This window comes from Triticum aestivum, chromosome 2A (genome assembly GCF_018294505.1).
Source record: "Triticum aestivum cultivar Chinese Spring chromosome 2A, IWGSC CS RefSeq v2.1, whole genome shotgun sequence".
NCBI lineage: Eukaryota > Viridiplantae > Streptophyta > Magnoliopsida > Poales > Poaceae > Triticum > Triticum aestivum.
Genome location: NC_057797.1, coordinates 71,532,097 through 71,543,755, shown reverse-complemented (window position 1 = coordinate 71,543,755; position 11,659 = coordinate 71,532,097). Strand labels below are relative to the sequence as shown.

Genomic DNA, 11,659 nt, shown 5'->3' with positions numbered 1-11,659 from the left:
TTTGGCCCATCATCAACTAGGGCATATCATACAGGCGTATACTAGCACAGGCTATACCTATATAGGCAGACATGTTGACTTCTCTGGAAAATAACAAGCCTGACAGATTCATCGGGCCAGCAGGCCATGCCAATCACTGGAACACAGGAAAAGACACATCGAGCAGGCACTCTATTGAGGAAGGGCCCGGACAAAGCTTCCAATCCATCATCGTCCATGTGATCCAAAAAATATCCAGTAAAACCCCAAAAAGGACACAGCGGCATTGCATTTCTCAGTTCCCACAACACCTACTCAAGCAACCCTAAAAAAAGACCTCAAGCAGATCAGTGGCGAGCTGCATCATCACAAACTCAGAACAGCATTCAACAACAGTAACGAAGTGCAGAATACATAGATGTTTCCAAGCAACTCTAATGGTATAGGGACCGTTAGATCAGAACCAACTACATTCGCCCTCAAAAAGAAGAACCAACTACATTCAGTTTTGCACTCTGGGGTTCACAAGTGCTCTTTTGTTCACTGTGACGGGTCACCTTGATCCACTGCTAGGTTTACACTTTACAGTGTTGATTGAGGTTCAGATGAAACCAAGAGATCTAAGAAGTGCAAAAGTGTGAACGCCTGCCTTCTTTTAACTCCATGGTCCCATGGATATTCAAGAGTCATAACGATAACTTCTTTTTCTTCTTTGATGTATTGTGGAGCTTGGAATCTTTAGCGGCCTGCATGAGGAAATCATCCATCAGAGACATAGGAAGGCTGATGACTCAAGAAAACACAGATAAGATACTGTTAGAGGAAACCATGAACATCATGAATGAATGAATGTTCCATATAGGTGGTAGGTGCCAGACGGTGAAGTAAAATTCCAGTAACAGAATTATCACATCAATAAGGAACCGTTTCATATGGCACCATCCAATGAGCAACACTGCAAGGAGACACTGTGGACTATAAATATCACGCTCATACGGTGAACAGAGGTGACAGTGCCCAGAACCTACATTATGTATATCAAGTAGTTCTGGCCAATGACAACTCACAACTGCATAACTGCTTTACTTTCCAAAACTCACTTTATGAATGAGGATTGTAGAATACATTTCAGTTCATCACATTATCTAGTGTCTACCCAATGATTTCCTATTTTCCATTAGAAAAGGACAAACAGAATACCAAAACAGCCACTGTATTATATTATGTTTCGGTCAAAAAATAGTATTACCTTTGTTTTTCTCCTTTTCTTTTTCTTTTTCTTCTTTTCCTGTCTCTGCGCCCCGTCATCTTGATTGGAAACCTCAGAGGAATCCTCAAATGATGGAACATGCCGTACTACTCTCCCAGAAGTTGAGGCCTCACCTACATTAGCAGGACAGTGTAGGTCGAATTTGGTCAGGTCTGGAAGGGGTGTAGGTCAAAATAGGTTTTGAGGGGATGTGGCCAACTGGTCATGTATGTGAAATTTGCTAGCGCAATATAAAAAGAGTAAAGTTGACAACATCAATAAAGCAAAAAACAGTGGCAGAGCTCAACCACATCTTCACAGTAGTCCAGAAATCAGGCAAAGCTTTACCATTAATTTTAAATCAACCAGTATCAGGAAAATAAGATCTAGTCTTAAAATTATCGTTAGTGATTCAGGTGTTTCTCACTCGATCTATAACTGGAGACTGCATGGTCCTAAAACAAATGGCATCCACTCTTTCAAACTTTTGTGTCATGTTCTGTGGCAAAAATCACAAGAGATGTAGTAACAAGCACTCTAAGCAGGCAAGACTTGGAAACAAAAGGCATAAAATAAGGTTTATTCATGCTCCTATTTCAATATTGCACTCAGAAGTAACAAATGGCACCTAAAATAGAAGCATAAACTTTAATCATGATATAACTCATCCAATACATGCATTTCAAGGGCTAGACATATGAATATAGGATAAGTGGAATGACAGTCCGTACCCTTGCTTGCCTTAATGGTTTCCTTTGCATTTTTCACAGCCAAATTTACAAGATCAGGATTTAGAGAGTCCAAGCCATCAGGTTGCTGTAGTTTTCTCTCGAGGAATTTCGCTAAAGCAGCAGCCTTATTTGTAGTTAGTGGTCCTCCAGGATGGGCCATCCTATTTGAAAGGAGATGAAACAGTCATATCCATAACCAAAGAAAAGTACTCATGCAAATTATATGTTCTTTAGCAAGCCCATATAAACATCACAAGGAATTAACTCTGCTGGTTATTTGTGCATGACACTGTTTTATGTTCCATGCGATACCCATCGAGCATGAATGTTATATTTTTTTTTATATACAAAAATAGGACTATACGGACGCAAGTATGCATAGAAGCAATAACCCCAACTTAATCCAAAAATCAGATACATCACCAATCACTCATGAAAGCCACAAAAAGTAAAGCATCCTAGTGATATGAAATTTTGAATCACGTGGCGCACTCGCTCATTCTTCACTTCATGTGCAAGCAGCAGACACGCCACGAGTGTTGAAAGCACAATCTAAATCCGAGTCATTTTTTCTCATCTAGCACTGCAAACCTCACAAATTTAATCAGCAGCACTGCAAGCAACAGAAGCAAGCAGCGAGAAACTACTTGAAATCAGCTTATCGGAAGACTTCAATCACACAACCTGAATTCAACTACACGCACTCCGCTTCAAATGAAGCAATCAACGAGCAAAATGACGAAGCCCTAATCCACAGCCCCAGAAGGCCAGAAAGCCCTCCGGTTCCTCCACTGAACCGAATTAAGCAAACACCCACGCTTGAATCGAGCCCCAACCCCGCCCACTACAACGGCGAAACCACACGACGCGCGTGGACCGTCAGACCGCGAGCTACATTTAGTGCATCTGGAGGCGGCAGGCGCTAGTGAGGGGGCGATGCGGTACCTCGGGTTGGGGCGGGAGGACGGCCGTGGCGCCGGGAGGGGCGCGAACTTGCTCCCCCGCAGCGCTTTGCGCTCGTCCTCGGTCAGGTCGCCGCCCGCCGCCATGCCGCCGCCGCCGTGCGATGGGACGAGGAGGAGGAGGAAGGCGACTCGTCTGTTCGGGTTGGTTGGTTGCTCTCTTGGGGTTCGATCGGACCAGATCGGCTTTCCCTCTATGCCGTGTGGGCCCATGCGCACCGGTTTGGGGTTCGGTCGGGCTAGGTTTGCAGCCTGACCGGACCGTGCAATCGAGCCTATTATGGCAGATGGGGCCGTATGTACAGATGTGATTCTTTCCAAGGCTCTAAAGCGGTCAAAAAGAAGATAAGCTTTTTTTTCCTATACATATGCACACACATGCACATCCTATTTTGATGAGCACCTTAAAAAAACTAAGCCGGCATATCACTTTAAAATCGACAAAGTCATGAAAGACGCCTCGTATGAAGGAACTGTCTCTTTTCCAAGCAAGAGCTCAGTGCTGCCAAGGAAAATCTGCAAGGCAATGATCATGTTACGTGATTATGCCGCATTAGAAAATACTACTTCTAACTTAATATAAGAAACACTAATGTTATTTTGCTATATATTTTCGAATACCCATTCCTGAGCCTAGGCTCGTCTTTATCTGGCAAAAAAAACACAAAAGTTATTAAAAAATTAGAAAAATCTAATTATCTTTGTACATAAAAGATAATTTGATGCGTGAGACACGCTCTAAATATCAGATCATTTGGGCACATGAGCAGTTAGGTGGACAGTGATATCCCCAACCCACCAGGGTTCAAATTCTGGTGCTCGCATTATTCCTGAATTTATTTCAGGATTTCCGACGATGCGCTTTCAGTGGGAGGAGACGTTCCCGTCGACGACGAGGCACCTACGGTGACTTCGTAAATCTCAAGATGATGTGCCAGCTCAGTCTCTCGGAGGTGCTCATAGGGATAGGGTGTGCGTGGGTGCGTTCATAGGGATGAGTGTATGCGCGTGTATATGAGCGCTTGTGTCTGTACTGATGCTCAAAAAACAAAAAAAATCAGAACAATACAATAATAAACTTTTTCACATATCTCATAGTTGTTTTTTTTTTTTTGCCAAGAGGTACCCAGATGTCCAAATGATCTAAAATTTGAAGCGCATTTCACACACCAAATTAACTTTCATGCAACAAGAAGTCGGATTTTTTTGAATTTTCTAATTTTCTGTTCATCGCCGGTGCAGCCAAGCCTGGGCATCGAACCGCCTCGTCCATATATTCCTGCTATCCGTTCTTTATCTCAAGTTGAGACCAGATCGCGCTCCGTCAAATAGGTGGAAGCTATCACCATGTTAAGCCATGCTGTAATTTCATGTTTCTGCTGTATTACCAAGGAAGCTCATAAGAAAGATCACAAGATATGGGGATAGATGTATACTGCATACTGTCCATTGTTCATCTCAAGCAGATAACACACCGTGCTTGCTCAAATACGTGGTAATTGAAGTTACTGACAGGCACAAGCAAAGAATGTTCGAACTTTCTAGTTGTTGATCGCAGTAATGATGTTACCTATCATGAACTGAAAATCTGAAACATGCTGTATTTACATGTTCACCAAAGCCCCGGAATTCAGAACGATGGCAGCTTTAGCCTGTTCGGCCGGCCACCGCCCATCTTTACATCGCCTGAAAGCTCGGTGACACTGACAGGCATCCGAAAGACCAGACAAAAAATTACACTAGACATAGTAGATCATGCCAACCTCGATGAGGCTGATGTGGGGTATATGCAGCGTCACCGACGGGCCCCTGCAGTTCTTGCGGAGGAATGAGTAGGCGTAGTCGATCGCAAACGACTTCAGGAAGTTGGAGTTCTTCCTCGCCTTGACGTAGGAGTGGCCGATGATGTACGCCACGCCGGCCTCCTTGGCCTCCAGGAGGTCCGACAGCTCGTCCCTCACCTGCGGGTTGATCTGCTCCTCCTCGGCGATCTGGAAACGGACCCTGCGGCGGCTCAGGCCGCCCGACTCCTGCTCGTAGATGGACTGCAGGCTCTGGAGGGTCTCTGACTTGCTGCTCCTGGTAAGGGAGGTGCCTTCATTGGAGTCTCTCATGATCAGCCCGGTTCCGGTTGCGTCGGTGGTGTGTATGACTGCCATTCTTCCCTCGTTCGATGACTCGTAGCTTCCAGAAGAGGCGGCTTCCTCGGCTTCCATTTGGATGAACTTGGCGATGCTCATCACCAGGTGGTTCTCGAAGTTCTCATCGTCTTTCTGGACATCCTTATAACCGTATCTCACAATGCACCGGTACATCCGGTACTGCCTGGGGCCGATGCGCCCGATGAGGTACCGCTCATCAACTGGAACATAGGGCACTGGCACGGACTTCACGCAGACAAAGACCAAAATCTGGTGAAATGCAGGCAGGTTGGTGACGAAATGTGAGAAGATGGCAGGCACCCCGGTCACTAGCTCTGTGTAGATGAGGCCAATTCCAGGCACACGCACGATTCCAAGGCTCGGGCCAAGTGTAAGGATCCATTTCATTGAGACCTTGTTTTGGAGATCAAACAGGTACTTTCGCCGTGTGCCATAGTGCCACACGTACATGATGAACATGAACACGAAAGCAAGCGCAATCGGAGTCCATCCTCCCTGAGGAACCTTTATGAATGATGCAGACAGATATGCGCCCTCAATTAACCCGAAGAATATGAGGAACGACAAGGCAAGCAGGATATTCTTTTTCCACACAAATATGATGACCAGTGCCATCAGCCATGTCGTAACAAACATCACAGTGATGCACGCAAGACCTAAGATCATGCACAGGATGGGAGCAAAAGTTAGTCCAGGCATACCAAGCATAAAAAAATCATGAAAAAAAGGGCAGGCTAGATACAGTCTCGTGATAAAACAAGGAAAGATGGTAGTGACCAGCTAACTATACACACCTCCCAAGATATGAACATCAACTTAACCCCTCCTACCCAAGATAGACTATTCACCTCTAAAGGATATGAACATCACACTTACAGCCTAAAAAAAACGTAGCAGCTGGTTGGCTGAATTTGCCGACATAAACGAGATACGCGTGATACATAATTTAGACAATTATAAATTCTTAGCACAGAAATTAAAAGTTCATAGCTATATTTTGGTTGGATCAAGAACAGTGACATTGAATGTGCATGACAGAAATGAATTGTCAACATAAGATGGTGAACTATGTTGCACAGAAAATAGCAGGTTCTGAATAAAATGAAGTATATGAGGAACCATCAGATTCAAGAGCAAAACCCAAGTGTACCATAGGATCTGCATAGTTTCTGCATTATTGAAGTGGTCGAACTTACCATAAGCATTTCCTATAATGTTTATGTCACGGAAGCCAACTGTGACAGCTAAACAAAGGACCATCAGAATCCAATTTATCTCAGGTATGTAAATCTGTCCATAGATCCACCTTGATGTATGCACAACTTTCACCCGTGGAAAGCATCCCAAAGAAAGGCACTGCTTGACAATAGAGAAGGTTGCAGATATAATTGATTGGCTGCCTACAATTGCAGCAAGAGATGCCAGGACAAACATGGGCCAAAACACAGTACCTGCAAAAGTGATGTGATATGATTTAATACTATTTTCAGCAACATGTGAAGTGAGAATTCTCAAGCATGCTTTGGTCTTCTGAAACTTACGTGGAATTGATAGGTAAAAACTGTCATGTACATCAGACATGTTCTTGGAAAGAAACGCAGCCTGCCCCATGTATTGCAGAACAAGACAGGGATATATGACACCAACAAAAGCCAGCTATAAAAGGTGAAGAGTTGTAGTCAGTCAGCATGATATATATTTCTTATCAGTCTAGCCTTAAAATATACTCCCTCCGTTCCAGAATATAAGGTGTATTGATTTCCATGCAAGTCAACCATTTGAATGTTTGACCAAGATTATAGAATAAAATAACAACATCTGCAATACCTAATAGATACAATATGAAACTACTTTGCACGATGTTTCAAATGATATAAATTTCATATTGTGGATGTTGATATATTTTTCTAAAATCTCGGTCAAACATGCACTCGTTTGACTTTTCAAAAAAAAATACACCTTATATAAAGGAACGGAGGGAGTAGGTCACAACTCATATATGAAGTTCTGCATACCCTGATGGATGCAGCAGTGAAGTGGCCAAGATCGGCAAACATAGCTTCAGTGCCTGCATGTATCACAAATATTCATAAGACAAACTCTTCATTACAAATAATGGATAATCATAGATAGATAGGACATCCATTTGAATTCACCTGTCACAGCAAGAAGTACTCCTCCTAGAGAAATCCAACCATCTCTTCCTGTTATCTTGAAGAACTTCACAATATAATGCGGGGAAAGAGCAAGACATACTCTGGGGTTCCAGTGGATGATATTATAGAGACCAATGATACCAATGCTCAAGAGCCAAAGTACAACAATGGGGGCAAACACGAATGCCACCCTATGAGTACCTCGGTGTTGTAGCGCAAAGAGGCCAACAAGCACAACACATGCAATGAGTACTACCCAACCTGTAAAAGAACAAGTTAGTCAATATAATGAGAGCCATTTACTAAAGGAAACTACAAGTAATGCAGATATGTTTCCTCAAGGAAGAAATCAGCGGCAACAGTAATATCTTTGATGCAAAAAAAGAACTATGTACTCTTTCAAGATATACAGGTTACGAAGTCATAAAGGCAGCTCATTTAAACTCTACACCAGATCATCATGCAAACAGGGGTGCCTTGAAATTTATCTAATTTTCAGTCACATCATCCCCCATACTGCTAATATAATTCAAACAAATAATTAGGTGTTCTGATTCTTTCAAATTTCAATGTTCCATCTGTTACCTATCAACTTTGTCGAATTCATGCAACCGATTCTTTCCAATTTCAATGTTCCATCTGTCCCTTATCAACTTTGTCGAACTCACGCAAATAAGCACATGAAGAAAATCTTAAAGTACACTAAATAATTGATTTAATTATCATAAAATGGGACGATTATTTTCCTCAACTAAAGATAAAGACAAGAAAACCTTTGATTACTTGAAGGTAATTTGAGCTACAGCTCCAATTTTACAGTTCCACGCATGACAGATAGATAACTAAACATTGAAATGCATTGGATTCCAGCATATAGATTAAGAACAACCAAGATTAATATTATATCAGATAGCTTGACTGGCACTTGCAAAATAGGAAAACCTCTACATAGAATTTGACCATACTAGTCAAGGGAAGTCTGGAGATGCTTGTGTTGTTTAATTCCATTCTAACATATGGAAGTTCACTTACCCACTCTGAAGGTTTGAAGTAAAACTAGATGAAACACCTTCTTAAGAGGGTTTTTTTTTATAAATATGTAACGATTATAGCAAATTACTGTCACAGGAACGGGTTGCTAAATATCTACTCAGTCCGCATGTAAGGTTTGCATGAAGTCAAAATATCTCAACTTTGACGAAACTTATAGAAAAAAAATATCAACACTCACAATGCCGAACTAATATTGTTAGATTCATTATGAAATGTAGTTTCATAGTATATATATATATTTGATATTGTGGATGTTGATATTTTTTAATATAAATTTGGTTAAACTTTGCAAAGTTTGACATGACACAAATCTAATACGCGGAGTAAAAAGGACCGGAGGGAGTATTATGCGGTTGGGGGAAAATAAAGAAAAGCTACACATACCATTTCCTAATCCACCTGTGCCTCGGTCTTGTAATCCAGACAAGGCTGCCAAAACTGCAACAAGCACAGCATGAGATGTGACAACTGATAACAGCAAAAGTATGTATCCATAATTAGAAAGAAAAACAAAGAAAAGAAACAAGGACATGTTGTGCATACCAGAGATGGTGGGTGTAAGGACACCATCACCTATCACCATGCATGCTCCAAACAGAACAAAAAGAAGCAAACATGTCCGCAGCTTCTTGTGCTTCTCTAGAAACCTTTTGAATGGAGAGGACATAGCAGTCCGATCAACCCCAGGCTGATAATATGTTGACAGCTCTTCATCTGCCGCTTGCTGGTTTGGAAGCAGGCTCATCTTTGCATGTCTGCAGAGTAGTGAATACAAAGCAAACGTCCCGCCTGGATAACACATTTACTTTATTCAGTAACCACATGCAGTGAAAAAAACTAGCTTAACAAAATAACTACTCCTAGATAGCTCAAGTCACCACTCTACTGTAAAAGAGAAGGAACACAAGTTCATCCTTTGGAGAAAGAAAAAATACTTATGGCAAAAAGGTCCGCTGCACATGTTATGCTTACAATCTTATTACAGAACATCACATTTTCTATATTCCTTTCCGCCTACCAGAATTTATGTGTGCTCTACTAAGCTAGGCTAACACTTCCTCCAAATTCAATAAACTAAAATTTGAACACGGGAGCATAAGTACTTCTATTAAGAAACCAACAAGACAAACTAGTTCAATGAGATCACTCACCCTCGCCGTTATCGTCAGCAGCCAAGACAATTATGACGTACTTTAGCAACGGAATGAGTGTCAAGGTCCAAAATATCAGTGAAAGCAATCCAAAGACGGTCGCCTCATCACTGTACTTGTCCAGTCCAGACAGTGCGCTTTTGAAGACATAAAGAGGCGACGTACTCAGGTCTCCATACACCACACCAAAGCTCTGAAACGCTAGTAGGGAAAGAGCTTTGTGATATTTCCACTGGCCCTGCAAAACAACAACCATCAGCACAGCAAGACTACGAACAATGACCACAAGAAACTGGTGAATGTCTCTAATAAACTACTCCCTCCGTTCACAAATATAAGATGTTTTAGATATTTCAATATGGACTACATACGGACTGAAACTAGTGAACAAACACACTAAAATGCGTCTAAATACATCCGAATCAGAAAAAAGCTAGAACATCTTAAAATAGTGGAGAGAGGGAGTAGTACACAAAACAAACGGCCAATGCAATTGCAATGATATGTCTATTTCTGGCGACGTTGGCCAAGATTGGATAAACCAGCAGCTGAGGCGATGTTGGCCAAAATTGGATAAACCAGCAGCTGATGAAACAGCTTATTGTATCAAAGAATTTCCGATACAGTCTACACCTCTCCGGTGATTTGAAGTTCAGAAACTGAAGCTGTATCAACAGAGAACTATGATGAGAATGCGCATGCCTGCCTGTAATAAGAAGGTGAAAACAAAGAGGTCGATTCATGGTCAGCCTGACTACTCCCTGAGCATCGAGCAAGCAATAACGAAACAGTTGACCCGATTCGATCACATGGCACGGATGAACCCAATGTTCTACTGTAGAACCAAGCAAAATTGGACTTGTAACAAAACAACTACCCAACCAATTGTATATACCCAGAATAATTGCACAGCCGCACCGCATCATCCCGCATCCGGCGGTAATTTTCTCACCCCCGCTCCGAACAAGCGAGATCGAAATCTCGGCACCACCATCAAGTAAAACCCGAACACGGCCGCCTTCCAAATCACAACATCATAATCCGAATTCCCGACGCGGCATGGAGACGGGTGGAGCGGAGCGGAGCGGTTCGTTACCTGCGGCGCGGCGGCGGCGCCGATCTCCTCGTCCATTGGGGGCGCCCGCCCGCCACTGGAATCTCGCAGCGACGGCTACTCGAAGCGGCTGCAGCAGCAGCAGAGGAAGCTGATGCTAGCTCCCCCGGGGCTAGCGCGGCGAGGCGGGAGGGCCTGGGAGAGCGACGGGGGTGGGGTGGGGGTGGGAGGAGGAGAGAAGCTTCCCCTCTCCCCTCGTCTGGTTTTGTAGGCGCGGACGACGACGAGAGAGGAGGAGAGCTATGGACCGGGGGAGGGGGGAGCCGCGAGCCGCGAGCGCTTGGGCCTGGTGCCTGCCTGCTCACGTCGCCGTCTCGAGGACGACGCGTAGGAGCAGCGTGGGCGGGCGGCGGCGCCGTGGGGCTCGCGGGGCGGGAGGTGGCTGGCGGGTGGGTCCGTCAGGGGAGGCGGGGCTGGCGTGTGGGTCAGTGGAGGCGGGCTCGCACGTGCGGCGGGCGTGCACGGCAGGTGGAAAGGGATGGGGATGGGATCTATTTTTTTTTAGACAAACTCGGAAGCTTTTATTAACTCGTCACAACGTTTACACGGACGAAGGAAAGTCCATCCGGCTGGCCTAACCACACATGTCGGCCAGCTGAAAGCGATAAAGCATGCTTCGCGAGTTTGTGAGCCTCGACATTCGAGCTCCTAAATTCATGACTAAAATTACAAGCTTGAAAAGTAGCCTTACGTTCTAATATTTCATGTACGAGTGCTCCATAAACAGTCAGGTTTCTTTCTCTGACATCTTCCACGACCACATTGCAATCTGAAGCAACTTGAATCTTTCGTTCGTACAGATCATCTGCCAGGGAAAGAGACTCCCTGATTGCCAAGCATTCAAGAGTAGCTGGGTCTGGGATTCTCATGAACACCATTGCCGGAGCTCCCAGGAAAGCACCTGAGCGATCTCTGCATATTGCTCCCACAGCTCCATATCTTCCTCCTCTTCCAACAGCGGCGTCCACGTTAATTTTAGCTGCTCCCTCCGATGGAGGTATTCAGTGTGTCGGCCGTGGACCAGGCCTAGGAACTGATGCTGATGGCTGTTTAATAGCCTCCAACTCTCTCAGATATGACTGCACAAAAGAGTGTGTTGCGA

General features: G+C 43.9%; 2 protein-coding genes across 2 annotated transcripts; both read right to left on the bottom strand.

Annotated features, from left to right (window-relative positions):
- Positions 1–313: 313 nt before the first annotated feature.
- Positions 314–3,134, bottom strand: LOC123187565 (uncharacterized). The gene is made up of 4 exons (XM_044599469.1): positions 2,905–3,134; positions 1,960–2,120; positions 1,229–1,362; positions 314–725 (listed from the first exon to the last, which is right to left on the bottom strand). The coding sequence occupies exons 1-4, from the start codon at positions 3,132–3,134 to the stop codon at positions 666–668; spliced, it is 585 nt and encodes a 194-aa protein (XP_044455404.1). The 3' UTR covers positions 314–665.
- A 1,204-nt stretch (positions 3,135–4,338) lies between these two features.
- LOC123187564 (potassium transporter 7) lies at positions 4,339–10,927 on the bottom strand. Its single transcript, XM_044599468.1, has 9 exons — positions 10,540–10,927; positions 9,444–9,681; positions 8,836–9,081; positions 8,677–8,730; positions 7,240–7,500; positions 7,099–7,151; positions 6,625–6,739; positions 6,280–6,534; positions 4,339–5,739 (listed from the first exon to the last, which is right to left on the bottom strand). The coding sequence occupies exons 1-9, from the start codon at positions 10,573–10,575 to the stop codon at positions 4,661–4,663; spliced, it is 2,337 nt and encodes a 778-aa protein (XP_044455403.1). The 5' UTR covers positions 10,576–10,927; the 3' UTR covers positions 4,339–4,660.
- Between the last annotated feature and the right edge of the window lie 732 nt (positions 10,928–11,659).